General features: G+C 47.1%; 1 protein-coding gene and 2 pseudogenes across 1 annotated transcript; 2 read left to right on the top strand and 1 right to left on the bottom strand.

The window, feature by feature from the left end:
- Positions 1 to 1086: 1086 nt before the first annotated feature.
- On the top strand, positions 1087 to 3363 carry LOC148815399 (uncharacterized; annotated as a pseudogene).
- Positions 3364 to 3400: 37 nt separating this feature from the next.
- LOC148815398 (uncharacterized) lies at positions 3401 to 8628 on the top strand (annotated as a pseudogene).
- Positions 8629 to 18254: 9626 nt separating this feature from the next.
- LOC148815397 (maestro heat-like repeat-containing protein family member 1) lies at positions 18255 to 20214 on the bottom strand. Its single transcript, XM_088905080.1, has 5 exons — positions 20194 to 20214; positions 19859 to 19978; positions 18947 to 19069; positions 18638 to 18717; positions 18255 to 18291 (listed from the first exon to the last, which is right to left on the bottom strand). Exons 1-5 carry the CDS (start codon positions 20212 to 20214, stop codon positions 18255 to 18257), a joined length of 381 nt encoding a protein of 126 aa, XP_088761206.1.
- Between the last annotated feature and the right edge of the window lie 583 nt (positions 20215 to 20797).

Here is a 20797-nt window from a genome sequence, read left to right as displayed (position 1 = left end):
AATTTTAATATTCATGACTATATTTATCGTTCATACCTCATATTATGTATAATAATGATTAAATTTATAATTTATTTTAACTGTTTTGTATACAGTAGATGAAACCTTTCCAAAATGTATAAATCATTAAAAACGATTAAAAGCGTATTGTAACGCATACGGCCTCCATTGCTTGTGAGAGCTGGCTGGATGGATGGATCAGATCACTGAAGACATGCGGAAAGTGAACGTCACCCCGGAGGACACCTATGACCGCGCCAAATGGAGACGGGCGTGGCGACAAGCAGACCCTGCCTATGCGGTATTAACGCTAGGATGAAGAAGATTCATTTTAAACACTAAGTTATTAATGCAGACGCGATCGGTGCCATTAGCGCTCAGTCTGTGCTGCTAGGCTCCGCCCCCTCCGTGACGGAGCGCAGTGGGCGGGGCGCTGTTCTCCAGCCTGACTGGGAACACGGACCCGCTGATCTGTTTCACACCACAGGAAGCCCGTTTCCGCCAGGGAGTAAAAAAAAACGAGCTATGGTATCTCAGAATTCCGACTTCAAGTCTCACAGTTTTGACGTCAATTCTGGCGCCAGCAATGAAAGTACAGTAGGTTGCTCATCTGGCATAGGAAATCCACTGTTCACAATTCAGTCCAGGTACGGTGCCACATTCTACTGATATCTTCATACATTTCACAGACTTAAATAACATCTGCGTAAACTGTACATAGACTAACGTAGCTAAGTTTAAAAAAAACATATGCAAGAGCTACTTTGGTTGAGCAATTTAACCTTTTCAAGTGCGACCTAATTAATGAGTCAAAACTAACAGTAGGCCTGTACTCTTGTGGGGGTTTCGTCTGTGTGTACAAGGCAGCTCCTGCAAACACTTTACCAGCAGCTATTTCAGCACAGTAACATGAATGCAAATTTGTGGGGAGTGTTGGTCATCATTGCCTGTCCTGGACTACTTCTAAATGTACTATAATGCATACTGTTGGAGTCTGGGCAAACAGGAGGCTAGGTAATTACACTATGCTAACTAATCAATGCTGCACCACTGTCCCATGTGTGCTTCCTAGGCCACAATTGCAGGATGGAGGATCTTATTGATTTCCTCAGGGAGAGGGACATTCCAGAGTCCACTATCGGAAAAATGAAGGAAGTAAAGGTAGTTAACAGAATGGATGTGTTCATGTTTATTGTAACTAACTCCCACTGACCTACTGTAGATATTAAGAGCACTTTCAGTACTGTGAAAAGTCAGAGACCACCCTTTCGTTTATTTAATTTCCCGTCAAAACGGCCATTAAGTGCAATTAATTTATTTTTCAATGTCAGAAATTATTCCAGGAAACATATTTAACACAAAATTACACAAAAGCATCCACATCTAAATATAACGTCAGATCTTTCATTGTTTAGTGTGTCCACCTTCTGCCTTTATTACAGCTTCCATTATTTACAGGAGACCTTCTTTGAGTTTTTCAAATAAATCCACTGGGATATTCGTTCATGCTTCTTGTAAACACCTCCAAAGTTCAGTCTTAGAAGTTGGTTGTATTTTCTGCTTCTGCCGATCCAAATCCAAATCCACTCAATGACTCATCGTCCATAAAGCCTTACTTACCTCAAGTGTCCAGTTTTGGTGTTCTAGGGCAAATTTTCTTCTCTTCTATTTCTTTTTCAAATACTGACTTTTTGACAGCTACACACCCCTTCAGACCCATTGCATTGTGTTGTCTTCTTACAATGGAAGTATTGACAGAAACACTTGTGGATTTTTTTCAGATCTGATGCAGGAGTGATAAAAACGTTCACTTCTGTCTATGTGATGGTGATGTCTACCAGGCCTTGCACGAGTCCCATTTTCTCTATATATTGTAGTAATTTTTAACTCCAGTTTTGGAAACTCTTGTTTTTCACTTATTTTCCTTTGACTTATATTTTCCTAACGCAAGTGAATTATCTTAATATTATCAGAAATATCGCCTCTAGCCATTTCAGATGCACATGACAAAGATATGTGCAAGACAGCTGTGGTGTGTTTGGGTAGTTAGTGTCCAATGTTAGTGTCTACCCAATGTTAGTGTCACTTTTAATGGAAAGTGTTCTAATATAATGTCAGTGACAGTTTTGGGATCAACTTGTGTTGGGAGGACACAGCTGTAACTTGTTTGAGTGGAAGGATGGAAGACTTAAAGTGCCAAAAGGGTGCACAAAAGTAAAGAGTGGACAAACTAAATACTGATTGATTTGATGTTATATTTAGTGTACTTTTCTGTCAAATATGTTTCTTGCATTATTTTCTGACACCAAAAACTAAATAATTTGCACTGAATGGCTGTTTTAACTGGAAATTAAATAAATGCAAGGGTGGTCTCTGACTTCTGCACAGTACTGTACAGTATATTGATATTTTCATGTATAGTAGATATTTTCACTTTATACCTCAACAATCCCGAATGGACTTTTTCCTTAAACCAGTATCAGCATATTGATCCACATAAAATGATGCTTTAAGTATGATATTTTGAAACTGAAAATTGGTAATACACTATTCATTTTTAGATTGATGCCAGTGTCCTGATGTTAATGACAGATGAACAGATGAGGAATTATTTGCCGTCTTATGGAGGCAGTTTGGCAGTGATGGGATATTGTAGGAGACACGAAAAACAGCCCAACAGTAGGAAATCAAAGCTTTTTGATAGACTGAAGTCAAAACTGAATAAAAGAAAAAAGCATAAGCATCCAGAAAATATCACTCCTCATCAAGAGGTGAACACAGAGAGGAAAGTAAGGAAAGTGGAGTTGGGCTGGATGCTGTATGAGGAAGGAAAAGGAGGCTTTATCCAGGTGAGAACCAAAAAGTGTGGTGGAACACGAAACTTAAGTGTTTCAAAGCACTGGAAAAAAAAGACCTCATAGCGGAGGCAATAAGTTTGTTTTTCCCAGATGGAAAGAATGCACATGGAAATATTTCTGAGTTTGAGGTGGATCTGACAAATGACCAAGAAGTTTCCTTAGATGAGGACAGTACAGTGGGAGCTCTATATGAAGCCTCAAAGTTAACTGTCATGAGGTTCTATCAGTCAACCAAAAAGAAACATGACAATGGTGGTGTGGAGACACAGCAAGAATCAAACACTGCAGGTCCCTCACAGGAAAACACACAGGAGTTTCCCTCTACAGACTCACAAATTGATCCACCATTGGAATTAGAAACATTAGATGTCATCTATGTTGGAAATACTGGAAATGATTTGAACTTAGGCAGTGATGACGTGGCACAATTTTATCCTGCAGATGTCACAGACGATTCCGGTTTAGCTCTGCAAAGTTCTACTATTGGGGAAAATGTGGAGGATAGTAATATCATTACAATTTTCAATGGAGACCTCTCTGAGATGGGAGAACAAAGTCTAGAAGACACTTTGCCTCTGGCACAAGAACTCAGGGAACCAGACAAAAAAATTCTTGTTGTCCATCGCAGCCAAATACTATCTGAGCTTATTGAACATTTCACTGAGGAACACCTTTCATATACTCAATCAGAAATTCAAGTAAAGCTTCTACTATCAAATGGGCAATATGAGAATGGATATGATGAGGAGGCGTTCTCAGAGATTGCCTCTCTGAATTCTGGCATGAATTCTATGAACAATGTACAACAGGCAGCACTTCCAAGATACCATTTCTCTGACATGACTATGGCAAGAAAAAGTGGCAGAGTATAGGTAAAATTATTTCTTTTGGTTGGCAGAAAGAAAAGTATTTGCTCATCAAGCTTGCTCCTGTAATCTTGGAACAGACAGCTCTTGGATATGTGAAGAGTGATCTTGTTGACAATTTTCTAAAGTATGTCTCAGAATCTGACCGTTATACCTTGGAATGTTGTCGCAGAGACTTCAACAGTTCTGGCCAAGATGAATTACTGGAAATCTTGGACAACTACAGCTGCTGAAGAATGCCAAGTGCACACAACATTGAACAAATTCTGCAAGAACTGGCTCACAAAACCCTTATTCAAGAGCCTGCTTACACTATGTTATCGAACAGTGGGAAAGTGTACTCGCTCCCCTCAGCAAAGCCCTTGAGAAAATGGAAGCTGTGTATGAAAACTTGCAGCCAACGGCAAGGAAAAGCATGCGGTCACTGAAGTTTCCCTGCACAATGAATGCACAGGAAAAGGAAATATCAAAGCATATTACACCATACCTGCGAGAGTGTGATGGAAGGAAACACAGGCTCAGATCTCTTTCTTGGCAAGACTGTAACTATTGACTTCACTGATATGCAAGGATTTGAGAGAAGACTTATGGCACATACATGTGGCTGGTATTTGAGAGTGTCTATTCATTATGATAGCTATCCTGACTTCAGGTGTGAAATGAACAAAATTTTGGAAAGTAATATGTAATATAATATGGGTAATGGACATAATTTAGTATTTTAGTCTGCCAACCTACAGACTACCCAGATAAGAAATATGTGCATATTTCACCATTCAAAACTTTTGGTAAGGTATACTTATTCACAGTACGCTTTTAAAGGCCATCTGACCAAGTCTGTACCTTTATACACTGTATATAAGCATATAAGATGATAATATGAGTTTTGAGTGTACTTATGATAGAATGTTCATCATTTCACTTAAGAAATTAAAAAGTCTCAGGTTAAATTGCACTTTTATTTTTGTCATTTTGGTACAAGACTGTCTTTTAGACTGATTGTTCATATATTGAGTGAGAAACTAATGGATGTTTTTTCACCTTCAAAAAGGTATGGTGATGCAGTTTAATAAACACGTTCTTTTTTTGAGCCATGTGCATTCTCTACCAAGCACTTGTGCCAATGAACTCTGCTGCCATCTAGTGTCTAATAATGTTACAACTTTTGCGTTGTATGTTATTTAGTCACAATATGGCAGCAGAGTTTATTTGCACAACTGGACAGTTCATGACGAAGATGAATTCTAAGTGCTCACTTTGGTCAGCACTTGATTTAGAATTAATCTTTGTCATTAACTCTTCAGTTAAACGTTTCTTGGGGTAGCAGTAACTTTGCAGAACCTGATTTTTTTTTGTGTTTGACTTGTTTGGTTATTTGTGGATTTTATCCGACATTTTTATGAAACGTGCAGATGAGTTCAAATTCGATGAGTTCAAATGCCTTGCGTTTAGTGGATATTATTTGTACTCTATTTTCTCTATCAGTCTCTCGACAGATATCAACTTTGATTTGGTCAACTGCCTGCAAGTAGTTCTGTGCGCCATATAAACATGGGGAAGGCATGCATCACTGAAGGTCGTCCACTGGGAGCGCGAGGGTTGTGAGTCGGACTTATTCTGTGATTATTCCAGGCACGATGACCAGCAGCCGACCCTGCATATGTAAATAGTGTCATAGTAGTTTTAGAGTCCTGTGTAGCTATATAAGTGTATAGCCTGTTGTTAAGTAAGGACGACCCTAATGATGTGTACGTGTTCCGTCAGTCTCCTCATGTGTATGCATATCCTGCGTTCGGTTTTAGGTTTACTTATCCACTAGTCCTTTGTCCTGAGAGAACCTGTATACGCTACATTGGTGTCAGAAGCGGGCAGGATGGACAACCTGTGGCAGACACTAGCTGATTCTGTCAAGCGCTGGCTGACCCTAAAAGAGACCGAGCCCACCGGCAGCACACATGAACTTGAACTTGAACTTGAACTTTATTGCCATATGTAACCGGTACTGGTACAATGGAATTCTTACTTACAGAAAGTCTCTCGATTGTAAAACAAGTGTAAAAAACAAGACAAAGTGCAAACAGTGCATCAAGACAATGTACAAACAAACAATAGACAATGTGCAAGTAAACATGTAGACAGTTTGAATGTAAACAATACAGACGTGTAAACAATGACTGGAGATGTGCAATAGATAAGAAATCATAAAGAGGTAGATGGTGATGGTGTAGGTGAGGTCCGAGGGGGATGGCTAAATGTGTTCGCCAGTCTCACTGCTTGTGGATAGAAGCTATTGAAGAATCTAGTGGTAAGTGTCCGTATGCTCTTATATCTCTTGCCTGAGGGCAGTGGGGTGAAGAGCTCATGCCCGGGGTGGTGACTGTCCTCTGTGATGGCCAGAATTCTACCACGGCAGCGGTCCTCATAGAGCTGTTTAATCTCGGTGAGACCGCAGCCGATGATCTTCTGGGCCATATTGACCATTCTCTGCAGTGCCTTTCTTTCTCGCGAAGAGGTGTTGCCATACCACACGGTGATCCCGTTGGTGAGGACGCTCTCGATGGTGCAGCGGTAGAAGTTCACCAACACATGTATTGGCATCCCCCATCGCTTGAGGCACCTCAAGAAATAAAGGCGCTGCTGAGCCTTCTTCATGATAGAGTCAGTGTTCACAGTCCAGGTTAGATCTTTAGAGATGTGAATTCCCAAAAACCTAAAGCTGGTGACTGTTTCCACTTCCATTCCATCAATACTGAGTGGGCTGTGAGTGTATGGCCTGTGTCTCCGAAAGTCCACTATTAGCTCTTTCGTTTTCTTTATGTTCAAGTCCAGGTTATTGCTATGACACCACCTAAGCAGCTGTACAACTTCATCCATGTAAGTGGACTCGTCATCATCACTGATCAGTCCTATTATAGTGGTGTCATCGGCAAACTTAATGATGCGGTTGCTGCTGTGTCTTGCTGTGCAGTCGTGAGTAAATAGGGAGTACAACCTTGGACTCAGACAGCAGCCTTGTGGGGTTCCAGTGCTCAGGGTGAGTGGTGTTGATGTATTATTGCCTATCCGCACCACCTGTGGTCTCTCGATAAGAAAGTCCAGCAGCCAGTTGCAGACAGAGTTGCACAGACCTAATCCCCTGAGCTTTGTCACCAGTTGACTGGGTATGATGGAATTGAATGCTGAACTGTAGTCCACAAACAGCATTCTCACATACGAGTTCTTAGTGTCCAGGTGTTCCAAGGCTGTATGCAGAGCCAGGGAGACAGCATCATACACTGATCTGTTGTTCTGGTAGGCGAACTGCAAGGGGTCCAGGGACTCTGTGATGGAGGAGTTGATGTGTGACAACACCAGCTTCTCAAGGCATTTCATCACCACAGATGTTAATGCTACTGGGAGGTAATCATTCAGGCATGTCACTTTTGCCTTTTTGGGGGTTGGAACAATAGTGGTTTTTTTGAAGCAGGTGGGGACCATGGACTGTGACAGGGAGGAGTTAAAGATGTCCGTAAGCACTGTGGTCAGCTGGGCTGCACATGTCCTTAGGACTCGAGGTGGTATCCCATCAGGCCCTGCAGCCTTATGGATTTTCACCCTGCTCAGAGTCTTCTGCACGTCCTGCTCTGAGAGTTTCAGAAAAAACTCGCCCTGCACACTTGGGGTCTTCTCAGCATTGCCCGTGTTCAGAGCATCAAAGCGGGCATAGAAATGGTTCAGCTCGTCAGGCAGGGATGCGTTGTTCGTGTCAATCTCCTGGCTGCAGCCCTAGTAGCCTGTGATTGACTGTAATCCCTGCCACAGCCTCCGGGTGTCAGCGCACTGCGTTTCAAGCCATACTCTGTAGCTCCGTTTGGCGCGTTTTATGGCTTCCTCTAATGCATACCGTGATTTCTTGTACAGCTCTTTGTCCCCCGATTTGAACGCGATGGATCTATCTTTTATTTTATTGCGAATGTCGTTGTTGAACCACGGTTTCTGATTGGGAAATGACCTAATTTTCATTTCTGGTACACAAATGTCGGTGCAGTATTTAATATAGCTGGTGACCGCGTCCGTATACTCATTTAAATCTGTGTCGGGAGCTCTGAATGCGTCCCAGTCTGTACTATCAAAGCAGTCTATTAACTTGCTTTCCGCCTCCTCAGACCAACAACGCACTGACCTGTTCGCAATGGGGGAGGTCTTCAGCTTCTGTTTGTACTCAGGAAGCAACAGGAGAGCGATGTGGTCCGACTTACCGAAACTCGGTTTGGGAAGCGCTTTGTATGCTCCTTGGAGCATACATGGAGCCTGAGCAACTCCTGGGTGCGACAGGTGGCCACAGCCCTTACTAGGGCTACTCAGTAGTGGTCCCGTCGGTAGAATTGGGGCGACTGCCCGCTACTGCCGCCCAGCGGGTGCCCCAGAGAGGGGATGCCCTCCCTGCCGGAGCCGGCCAGCTGTTCCTACACCCGCGGCGTGGATGCGACCTGGTCACTACGATGGGGAAGCGCCTTGGGAGACATACAAGGCGCAGTTCCAGCTCGCGGCCCGGACCAACAAACTTTCAAGAGGCTCCAACATTGTCCTGCTGAGGTTATTAGGGTAAGGCAAGTGGGTGGAGAACTTGACTTCCCCATTCATTTCTTCAACAGCCATGATGTCCTTTGGGCCTTTGTTACGCACTTTTGTGGTCCATTGGATGGGCTGGAGATTACTCTGAGCAAGAGCAAGTGGATGTCCCGGAGGAGGACCAAGGCGAATACGCGGCGCTGGCAGCAGCTCTCCGGCTGCGCTTCGGCGTGGAGGAGGCGCCAGACCTGATGCAGGAAGGGCTGGCCCTGCGGCGGCGCCGACCAGGAGAGCGACTGGGCCCGGTCGCCGCTGATGTCGTGTTCCTCCCCCACCAGGGATACCCGCTGTAGCCGGGGCCTGTACCTCCACTACCGAATCGAGGACCAACCCTGCCTGGCCCTGCTCGACACCGGCTCATCGGTAACCCTACTCCGGCCGGGCGTCCTCCCCGACACTGAGGGTACCAACCCCCCAGGATGGGAGGCCTCCGGCCTGCGGATGAGGACCGTGACGGGACAGCTTGCCATCTGTCTGGGTGCAGCGATGGTGCGCCACCCCTGCTACCTCACACCCATCCAGGAGGACTGCATCCTGGGGCTGGACATGCTGCACCGGGCAGGGGCCAGTTTGGACTTGGCCCGGCAGGAGTTGGTGTGGCAGGAAGAGCGACTTCACCTGGTGGAGGGCAGGCCCGGCGAAGGCCGGGGGACGCGGGTTTGCCGGAGCTGGGGGAAAAAGAGGCAGTGGTGCCGGGGTGGACCAGGCCTGTGAGCCGGGGAGCGAGAGTGCCGGATCCTGCCCCTGAGTCACCGGGGGAACAGACAAGGCGGCGGTGGCGGCGGGGGCCAAGCGTTGCGTGGAAGCAAGGCGCGCCGTTGAGGACCTCTACCAGCGAAGCTGCGAGGGCCTCGATCGGGACCAGCGGCAGCAGCTCCAGGCGGTACTCGCCCAGAACGAGGACCTCTTTGCAGCGAGAGGTGAGGACTGCACCTGCACTGCCCTCGTCCAACACGACATCCCACCGGGATGCATGGCTCACGCCAAGTGGACCGCCGCCGAGGAAAAGATCCAGGAGATGTCCGCAGTGGGGGTGACTGAGCCCTCCGCGAACCCGTGGTCGGCGCCAGCTGTACTAGTCCGAAAAAAAGATGGCTCGTGGAGGTTCTGCGTGAACTACTGCAAGCTGAACGAGGTCACCCTGAAAGACTTCTGCCCCCTGCCGAGGATACATCACCGGGTCGACCTGGTTCAGCTCCCTTGACATCTGCTGCGGCTAGTGGCAGGTACCGCTCGCTCCCGATGCTCGCCCGAAGACGGCCTTTTCCATCGGACAGGGCCCCTGGCAGTTTACTGTCATGCCCTTTGGCCTGTGCAATGCCCCGTCGACGTTCGAAAGGCTGATGGAGAGGAAGCTGGCATCGGTCCCCCGGAACCAGTGTGTGCTGTACCTGGACGACCTGCTGGTTCATGCCCGGGGTTTCAACCAGGCCTTGATGAACCTCCAGACAGTGCTTGCCTGCATCTGCCGTGCTGGCCCGAGGCCCAACCCCCGCAAGTGCGAGCTCCTGCGGCGGGAGGTGACCTTCCTGGGACATGTTGTTGGACCGCGAGGGGTGGCTACAGACCCAGGTAAGTTCACCGCAGTGAGGGGTTGGCCGACTCCTCACACCACCGCGGAGCTGCGGAGCATTCTGGGGTTGGCCTCGTACTACTGGAGGTTCGTCCGGGACTTTGCCAGCATCGCTGCCTCGCTGCACCGCCTCACCAACAAGGGCCGCCATTTCGACTGGGACTCAGGCTTTGAGACGGCTTTCGGCCGGTTACGCAAAGCCCTGGGGGGGGCCCCCGTGCTGGCCTACCCCGATCCGCGGTTACTGTATATCCTGGATACCGATGTGAGTGACTTGAGGGTGGGCGTGTTGTTGGCGCAGGAGGGGCCAGATGGGGAGCGTGTAGTTGCCCGTCGCGAGCTACTGGCGGTGATGGCGGCGGTCCGCCACTTCAGGCCGTACCTGTTCGGGACCCAGTTCTGGTTGAGGACCGATGAAGTGTCCCTCACCTGGCTGCTCCACTTTAAGGAGCCGGAGGGGCAGATGGCGCGATGGATAGAGGTCCTGCAGGAGTATGACTTCACTGTCGCGCACCGTGCGGGATCTCGCCATCTCAATGCTGACGCTCTCTCGCGGCACACCATGAGGCCGCGGACTGCCGCTACTGCGCCCGGCGGGAGCAGCGTGAAGGGGTCGTCCACACCGTGGCAGAGGTGAGCGCTGTGGCCATGGCCATGGAGGAGCCGCTGGGGGTGGGCCTGTCAGACCTGGCGCAGCAACAGGCAGCTGATCCTGATGTGGGGCCGGTGCTCCGCTGGAAGGCAGCAGGAGCGCGGCCTGTGCCGGAGGAGCTTGCCCCGCACCCAAAGTCCCTCAAGGCCCTCTGCTCCCTGTGGGAGGCCTTGGAGGTAAGGGACGGGGTGCTGTGCCAGGGGTGGCGGGTACCCTCCAGTGGCGAGATCCGGTGGCAGCTGGTGGTGCCACAGTCGCTCCGCGGGGCTGTGCTCTGAGCGGTGCACGGCCAGCCGGGTGTGGGGCATTTCGGCTGTAAGAAAACCCTGCAGCGTTTCCGAGGCCACTTTTATTGGGGTCTCTGCCACCGGGACGTGGAGCGGTACTGCCGAATGTGTGCAGTGTGCGTGGCGCAGAAGGGTCCCCCCAAGCGCTCTCGGGCCCCCCTCCAACAACACCAGGTGGGGGCTCCTATGAAGCGGGTGGGGGCCACCTCCACCTTGCGCTCTGGGCGTATCGGACCACGGTCCAGGAATCTACTGGGTGCAACCTGGCCTTGCTCATGCTGGGCCAGGAAATGCGAACCCCGGTGGACCTGGTCTTTGGCCCGCTGCCCGGAGACGATTCGGCACCGCCGGCTGGACCGGACTACAAGTGGGACCTGCGGCAGGTGCACAGCTTTGCCCGGACCCACCTGATTCAGGCGGGAGTCCGGCAGAAGCGGCACTACGACCTGCGCTGCAGGGGGCCTGCCTTCCAGCCCAGGGACTAGGTTTGGGGGTATAGCCCGCGCCGCCGCAAAGGCCTCAGACCTAAGCTGGCGCCGTCGTAGGAGGGGCCCGCTGAGGTCCTCGGGGTGGTGGCCGAGATCTGCTACCGGGTCCGGTTGCGAACACGGGGGAGAGTGGTGGTCCTGCACCGAGACCTTCCTACCGGGTTCGGGAGGAAGAGCCCCGCGGGGAGGATCCGGAGGAGCAGCTGGGGTCTGAATCGGCTGACAATGGGGCGTCCGTGGGCCGCCAGCCGCCACCGCAGCGCAGCAGCCGCTCACGCAGAGTTCCACAGCCTTTAGCCGAGTATGAGGACAGCCTGAAGGGGGTGTTCGACGTCAGCGGGACGCCAGACACTTCAGGTGGGGGCAGTGTAGCGCCCTCTCCCGGTGGTGAGGAGGAAGCGCACCTAGGCACTCAGGATACCGCGAAGCAGGCTGGGAGTTGTAGCCTGGGAGAGTCTGAGGGTCAGCACAATGACCAGCAGCTGACCCTGTTTATGTAAATTGTGTTATATTAGTTAAAGTGTCCTGTGTAGCTTTGTACGTGTGTAGTCTTCTGTTAACGAGTTACCACCCTAAACTGTGTACGTGTTCCATTGGTCCCTTTATGTGTGTGTGTAAATCCTGTGTTGGTCTTTGTTTTGACGAGAGAATAAAAGCAGTTGCTTGTTTCGCCATCTCTTCCCCACTAGTCCTTTATCCTGTGTGAACTCCAAAACGCTACAGTATCATATTTTCAATTTCTTTTTTTAAACTTAAAAAAATTGTTTGCCCAGCATAATTTTAATTTTGCACGGTAACGATATATATCACGATATAGATAGTTTTCTCATAATTTCAATAGAACATGGTTTAAAAGGAGTACAACTTTTTTATTGCCTGGAGTTAACTATTAGGTTATTATTAACTGTTGGTTGGCTACTGTGTTGTTCCTTTGGTATTTTTGAAATTTTACATTGAACTGAAGTGCATGTCGAACATTTTAAGCACATTTTTATTTTGCAGAACTTAAACAATACAATAAACTTATGAACATGAATTAAATAAGTAAATATGTAATACTTCAAACAAAATGTTCACCGACTTAAATATATAATACTTCAAATACAATAAAATAAGTAATAATTGTAAGAAGATGACTGGAGTGCACGGAGAGATTTAGCCCTCTGGCTTGAGTGCAATATAAATCCCGAAAGTGAATCCCAGCAGGACTGACCTCCCCATGCCCCCGCCCCCTCTTTAGATGCTGTGCGCAGTCATGCCTCGACCAAGTCACCACAGACACCAATGGAAACAGAGCAAACCGCTCATCTCCACCTTTTTACAATATTTCACTGATCTGTCACAAATCCACGTTTGGATTAGGTGAGTCATTGTAACTAGACTAATGGTTACTAAGAGTTAGGTAACTAATCACCCAACTCATCAATTGTAACTTTAGCTAATTGCATTAATGAATTAAAGACTATTTGAAAACCTTTTGTCACTCAACTCTTTTGCCTCCAAGATTCGGCATGTAATCTAGGCGTCATCTTAGATACAAGACTCTCATTTAACTCTCATGTTAATGCAGTATCGAAGGTGTGCTTCCTACAGTTAAGAAACATTGCAAAACTAAGGCATCTTCTCTCCACTCAAGATACAGAGAAACTAATACATGCCTTTGTATACAGCAGATTAGATTACTATAATGCCCTACTATCAGGGAGCACCTATCGCACTTTCAACACCTTACAGCGAATTCAAAACGCGGTTTTGTGTATTTGTTACTAGGAGTAGAAAGTACAAACACATCTACTGTATAGTTAGCTCTCTCCATTGCCTTCCTGTCAGGTACAGGGTAGACTTCAAAGTTCTTTTACTTATAAGGCTCTCAGAGGTCAGGTGCCTGTCTGTTTAATGGAGCTGATTAATGTATACAATCCAAGTCGCCCACTTAGATCACAGAATGCAGGTCTTCTTCTTAATCCACATATTAATAAAATAACAGCTGGAGGTAAAGCCTTCAGCTACAGGGCCCCTAGTTTATGGAACAATCTGCCAGCCTACGTATGGGATGCCAAGTCAATCTCAGGACTTAAATCCCGACTGAAAACCTATTACTTCAGCCTAGCCTACTCACACCTTACATCATAGCCTGCTGGAGTTATGGCTGCTGGTGCTGCTGTACATGCCATTGTGTGTCTCTGTGTTGGCCTGCCAGGTAGATACTTCTGTTCTGACCAAACTATCCTATTCTTCTCCCCAGATGTCCGGTTGGTGCCACGGATCCAAGGGGGACATCGCGAATATAGCCATCGTTTAGGGAGAATTTGCTGGTCTACAGGGATCTGCATGGAGTACTGTCACACAGAAGGACATGATGGAAGGTTTAATACTCCACACTTAGTACTTTTTTTGAATTGTATAATGTTAACATGCCCAGAGGGGTTGGGCAGCCAGTTGACCTTGGACCCCCAGAGGTTTTTCTTCTCCTTACTGAGGAGTTTTGGGTTCCTCTCCTCTGTTTTGGCCTCTTCTCTTTCTGTACTGTAACACGTAGTGCGAATTACGGAGGAGCTAGGGGGAGCTTAGCTCCCCTGAATAAGGCACGAGCTCCCCCGAAGAGACCATTTGCAAAATTTTGGTGGGGGTCTCTAAAATATGGAAACTGTCAATTAAAAAAAATCCTATTTCTACAGTATGTGTCGCTTTTTTCCAGTATAGACATTTGCGTTTCTGTTTTCAGCGTGTTGCTGCCATAGAAATAGCTAAGCAATTGAATACTATTACTGATCAAGGCATGGAGGTGCTGTTACAAAAGTAGGCAACGTTCCTTTTCACGTGACAAACGGACAAGCTAAAAGTCACTCTTGGTTACGTCTTCTCCAAAAAAAAAAGGTGCACAGTAAATATGCAGAGAAACTTTCCAATGACATTCAGTTTTCAATACATATTTCTGAAAAACGACGATAATGCCCAAGAGAAAACAGGGAACTGTACTCGTTAATTTTGGGTTCACAAAACAACCCAAACTGGGCGATCTGACTGTTGCTGCTAGTGGTTGCTCATCAGACAGTTCAGCTGCTGACCCGCCTGCCTGGCCTGCCCCTCCGAATACGTCCACCAGCAGCACTGGCTCCCCAGAGGAAGAGGCTGGTCCCTCTGTGACCCCAGTCGGCACCGATCTACCGGCTAACTGGACCAGCCAGCAGTGGACAGAGTGGAAAAACGTAACCCATGGCTTTTCGTTAAGAATGGAAACTTGGGATGCACACTGTGCAGAGATACAAAGAGTCTTCTGCTGTCAGAAAAAGCACCCGGCATGCATTTATCTGAGGAGTGGATTCATGGAGATGTGAGTAGGCCTTTGCAGAACCAGAAGCGGAAAAAAATATATAAACACCGTGATAGCTTATCACATAAAAGGGCCGTTGATATTGAAGAGACAAAGCAAAAAGAAATTCTCCCAAACAGGGTACTTGAATTTAATTCAAGAAACTGCAGTTTCATTCAGATCTGCCCATATGGTGTCCAAGGAAAGACTAGCTTATAAAAAGGTCACTCCTTCAATAATGTAACCGGAGCTTAATGGTGTCAAAGTAGGCACTGTACATAAGTCAGACCATTCCTGTGCTGAAATTATAGGTCATATTGCAAAGCAAATGCAGAACAAGCTTGTGTCGAGTATAAAAGAACTTAAGTCACAAAATAGCCTCACTATTGATGAAAGCACAGTGAACAGGCGTGCTCATCTCATCATATACATGAGATGCGATGAGAGTGGGAAAGGGGATGTGGACAATGTATTTTTGGACATCACAGAGCTGACGGATGGCACAGACACAGAATCAATCTACAGTTGCCTGAGAGGGAGCCTTAGTAACGTGGGTTTTGATGATGAGTTCATGAAGAAATATCTCATCAGCATAGCCACTGACGGGGCTGCAGTGCTCACTGGCAAATCCTCTGGACTGACTGCTAGGCTAAAGCGTGACTTTCCTAAAGTGCACTCCATACACTGTCTGGCACATCGCCGTGAACTGGCAGTCCAAGATGCTCTCAAAGAAGTGGCTGGGTGCAACCATTTCGAATTCTTTATCGCAAAACTATATTCACTTTATTACCAATCGACTAAGAACGCTCGGATGCTCGAGAAAGCAGCCGCAGATCTAAATGTGCAGATTTTGAAAATTGGCCAGATTTGAATATTAGATGGGTGGCAAGCAGTTTTAATAATGTAAAAGCAGTATGGAAAGATTTCCCTGCATTAGCACACCATTTTAAAACAGCAAGCAAGGGAGGATGCATCACGCAGTGCCACTGAGAGACAGAAACACAAGGGACTACACAAACGCCTCACTAACTCCTCATCAGTTGCTGATTTGGCATCTATGAAAGACGCTCTCCGTGAGCTGCTGGGCCTCTCCCTGAAACTCCGAAACAGAGACACATCTCTGGTGGAGTCCAGTTGCCACATTCAGCAGACCTTCGATATCTTGACAGCCAGGAAAGACACCGGCGGTCAATCCGCAGTGAAGGCCGAGCAGCGCTCGTCACTGGGCATGTTTAAAGATGTTGACATCTCAGAGGGTACAGGAAAGATAAACCGGCTCCAGTTCTATCAGTCTGTGATCAATAGCCTTACAAAGCGACTCGGAATCTGAATTAGTCCAGATGCTGAAACCGCTGGATAAGGGCTTCTGGCCACAGGATCGTGATGTCTTAATTCTTTACGGGGAAGGTGAAGTTGGTGCGCTTGCTAAAGCACTGGGCGAACCCGTCAGAGAGGCAGGGGAGGAATTCCGAGACAGGAAATTACAAGGCAAAGCATCAGGACAGACGCTGGGAAAACTCCACAGCAGGCCGGACGTGCCTCTCCACCTCAGCCGACTGCGAGCGGGGGTTCTCTGCCCGAGTGACACTAAGAGAAAACGAAGCCTCTTCTCACTTCTTTTTGTTGATCTGAATGGACCTCCTTTAGAGAGATTCGATCCCTGCCTTTTGTATCATCTTGGAGTAAAGCAGGCCACCGCTCGTCCACTTCATGGGCAACAGGACGGACACCACAGACAGCTGAGCCCAGGCCTCTGTGGTCACTTCTATTGTAAGGTAAGAGTAACTCCTGTTAAACTATAACTATATAATCCAGTGCTCACTTTGTATGCGCTAGCTGACTGGCCTTTCACGCGTGATGCGTCCCCCCCCAAACCAGGGGTGAGCTCCCCCTGATGCCAAGATATAATTCGCACCCTGCTGTAACATCATGTGTTGTCACACAGCTTTGTTAAGTGCCTTGGGGCAACCTTGTTGTGAAAGGCGCTATATAAAAATAAATTAAACTGAATTGAATTGAAATTGAATATAGGACAGCTTTTGTCTAAGTCATTTCTGTTTGAGGAGGCGCCAGTTACTGAAAGTAACGACTCACACACTTCAGACGCCACTTTCCTTATTGCAAGCACTCAGAGTAGCCTACACAGTAAAAAAACGCTCCAGCCACAAGGAATAGCAGCCCTACCTGTGAACAGAGTGTAAGTTTCTTTTAATGCTGAGGTCCAGTATGAAGAGCTGTATTAACAATGTGATTTGTGCCACAGAAAGTAGTGTTTGTGCTGCTTTTGTTCCTCAGATGTATTGAACTGATGACTAAAGCTATAATACAGCAATAGCTAGTCTGTATTTTACATTGTTTACATTTTTCTAATTTACTCATATTTTTAGCTGTGGCTAAATATATTTTCCCAGAAACTAGATTACTCAAATGATTTCTAGCAAAAAAAATATCTGGCTAATTACGACATTTTTCTGTTAGGTAGTATTATTTTTTCCAACATTTTTATCAAACTTATCTGGCGAATTCTGATCAGCTTGCCCAGCAGGATTGAGGTTTGACTGTAACTATAAATATCGTTTGAACCCTTTGTGTCATCAACGTGTCGCTGTCAAATTGTAAACATTACTGTTGGCTAGATGTCTCGTAAGTTTAAAACTCATACTGATCACTGATTTCAAATACAAATGTTTAAAATAGCAATTGCTTAGTCTGACTCTCAGAGAACAGCTTAGTTTGGTTCTGAAGAGGTTCTGTAATTCTGTTTTTATGTTCGCCTGCTTATCGACATTGATGCCCTGCAATGAACTGTTGAATTTAAAAGACAAGACAGTTGTGAAGACTTATTGTTCATGAGTCCAAATCACGTCCATATTAGCTCAACTCAACAGACAACACTGAGGACTGGATGGAAATATTACACCATCATGAGAGCTCTCCGCTGCTGACAGTCTCATCACACTCTGTTTGTGAAGGTGAGCTGCAGGAATCAGTCGACTGTGTTCACGTGTGAGTGATCGGGCACGAATGGCAAATCTTTAATCATTCATTTAAATATTAAATACATATGAACTTCAATGTAACTGAAATCACAAATTGGAAATGAACTCTGCCTCCTTCTGTTATCTTGACACAGGTAGATTTCAGCGTGACTGGCTGAGCCACTTTCTGACCCCCAGCCAACTGCTGTCTCAGACCAACATGAGTAACAGCCCGGCGTTTCTCGGGAGGATGATTTCGGAGGTCAGCTTGAGTGTATTTTTGTTTAACACCAATATATTTGTGTGCAATGAACTTCACTGGGTCAGCATTATTTTGACACTAAGATTTCCATACGTTTTCCAACTTAATGCCTCCTTTTCCAAACCTTGGAAATCAGTCATTTTTAAGAAAAGGATACAGCACATGTGTCAGGGATTGTGCTCTGCAAAAGGATGTACAGCCATCGTGAATTTTCACAGGTTCCACAGTGCAAGAGCAGGTATTCTTAAGACACCGTCTGCCACCTGTACCCAACACCAGCAGCTGAGTCTAGCAGTCCTATCTGGAGCTCAGGGCCCCTGCGATCCTGCAGAGGCAGTAGCAGCACATCCTCCACAAGCACATGAGTCAGGTGCTCTGTACTGCAGGGAGCTCTGGGCTGCAGCTACAGTGTGACAAGGAAAAACAGGACACTGTTAGCAGCTCTTCCTCAAGACTCATCATGATGTAAACAGATGGAACTATACAACCTGTCACTATAGCTCTTTTAGAAAAAGCATGACACAGGCCAGTCCTATGGAAGCCATTATCAAGGTCTGACATTACATCATATCATATATTTTGAATGTATTGTTTTAGACGTAGGAGTACTGCAGTTGATGCACCACATATTGATGTTAGGAAATGGCACTTACTGCATCAAACATAATGCCCATCTGCCTCAAGCACACTTAAAAATGTAATTGTGAAGAAATGGAAGCAGTGAAGGCAGTTTCATCAGGAAACAGTACCTCAGTGTGGAACAGGCGCGCAGGGCCTGCAGACAGACAGCTCGGCTCAGGGCATCACTGGGCTGCTTTTTAACAAACGCCTGTGAAGAGACGGGAGAGAAATGTAAACCCCACTTCCCTCCATCAAAAGACACCAGGACAGGGCCTGTGCTCATCTAGAGGCACAGCTGAGAATCCAGAGACTGTGCAGCTGCAGTGAGGAAGAGAGCGAGGGCACCTCTCTCCCCTCTGATTTCTACTGACAGTAAGGACTGTCAGAGCATCCGTGTGGGAAAACAGCAGACAGGCGGCTGCGTCAGACACACTGACCATCATTGTCGCCAGGAGCTGGGCCTTGGCAGGGAAGCTGGGAGCTCCGGAGGGACTGGCGCTGCGCACTGCCTGTGCCATCATGCCCACACTGCGGCACAGGCTCAGTCTGACGCTGGGCTCCTACAGGGGGACACACAGCAGCTCACTCACTGACAGCCCAGGCAGACCCTGCAAGGAGTGAAAAACTCACTGGAATAAATCCTGACTGCACACACCTTACAGAATGTACCAGCAGGTTAGTCAAGTCAGCAGAAAGCAGTTATGAAGTTCACACTATGAGGTCTTCTGCTCTTAATAGCAAATTTAAACATAAAAATCTTAACTGTGATCTTTAAATTTCCTTCCTCTCTGGCGATAAAATGACCAGTAAAACTAGTTTTAGCTCAAGTCCTGGGGTGATTGCTGTGTGGAGTTTGCGTGTTCTCCCTGGGTTTCCTCCAGGTGCTCCAGTTTACTCCCACAATCCAGCAACATACTGGTAGGTTAATTGGCCTGTGGTAACATTAGCCTGGTGCGAGTGTCTGTGTGCCCTGTGAAGGACTAGCGTCCCGCCCGGGGTGTACCCCGCCTTGTGCTGTAGCTTGCTGGGATAGGCTCAGGCAGTACACAACCTACACTCAATAAAGCAGTTTGAACACTGGTTTAATGTTTACTTCCATTCATATGTTGTCAGTTTCTAGAATGTCAAATCTCTATAATCAGTGACTTTCTGAAAAAGGTAGAAAATGCTTCTCTACGGAAAAGTGCTTTGAAAATCTCTCCATCTGTCCTCATACTTTAAGATGCTCCGCGTCTGTCCATCAGTCGTGTAGAAAGGAATCGCTCAGAGACTTCCGGTTTTCATGGCTGTCGTCAACAGCAGTAGAAGCCCTGAGTCTGTGTGTGAGGAGTGGGAACAGATCACCTCACCTCTCTCTCCACAGGATTCTCAAACCCTGCTTCTTTCACACTGTCCTGAAGCGCTTGTTTCACAGTCTCCTGCTGAGAGAGGTGCTGGGCAGCCGCACCGACACACTGGTACAGGAAGGCCTGTGACACCGGAGAAGAGGACAGTGAGCACTGAGCTCAGGAGGCTGCTCTGTACAGCTGCACTGAGAGGACATGTTAGCTGTGGATAGCAATGCTCCCATTGATCAGCCGCTGATCGATATCAGCCGATTTTCATTCCAAATGACTCGATCGGTGGTTTCTAAATTGACCAATCTCAAAAACCAATTTTGCGATGACTACATTTCCGACATTACCTGAACATACAGTAGCAACATGTCCTCGCCAGTCTGGCAGTTTTTCCACACTTCTACAAAAAACGAAGAATTTACAGTTTGCAATACATGTGCAAAAGAAGTCGCTCGTGGGAGATCACCGGCTAGAACGTTCAACACCATGAACCTCATCAGAGATTTGAGAACTCAACACCAAAAAGAATACGCAGAGTGTGAACAATTAGCAAGTGCAAGAGCTGCGGCGACTAGCAAACCGACTCTCACTCAGTCATCAATAACGGCAACACTTAAAACACTGGAGCCTTACAGCAGGCACAGCAAGACAGCCGAAAGAACTACGGGCAGGATCTCTGCAGGCGACGTATGAGGAGATTCTGAATGAAGATAAAAGCGATGGTTGGGACAGGAATGACTCCACAGCATCAGAGATTAATCTCCACCTCAGTCAGCAACTCATCCCAAGAAGCACAGAGCCAGTGGCTTTCTGGAAGAGCAATCCAAGCCGTTTCCCTGCCTTGGCAGAAGCAGCTCAGGTCTACCTTTGCGCTGCTTGTATGAGTGTGGACAGCGAGCGTCTATTCAGCACAGCAGCGCACATTTTGCATGAGATGAGGAACAGATTGTC

Source organism: Atractosteus spatula, chromosome 25 (genome assembly GCF_055471065.1).
Source record: "Atractosteus spatula isolate fAtrSpa1 chromosome 25, fAtrSpa1.hap1, whole genome shotgun sequence".
Lineage (NCBI taxonomy): Eukaryota > Metazoa > Chordata > Actinopteri > Semionotiformes > Lepisosteidae > Atractosteus > Atractosteus spatula.
The sequence above is the reverse complement of the archived record's forward strand: the minus strand, read 5'-3'. Positions and strand labels throughout refer to the sequence as shown.

Excerpts from the sequence above, each read along its gene's own strand:
- LOC148815397 (XM_088905080.1), bottom strand. The coding sequence starts at position 20,214 with ATGTTGCTACTGTATGTTCAG. Across the intron at positions 18,718-18,946 it reads AGCTCCTGGCGACAATGATG|GCGTTTGTTAAAAAGCAGCC; the intron begins GTCAGTGTGTCT and ends GTCTCTTCACAG. Across the intron at positions 18,292-18,637 it reads CGCGCCTGTTCCACACTGAG|CTGCAGCCCAGAGCTCCCTG; the intron begins GTACTGTTTCCT and ends GTCACACTGTAG.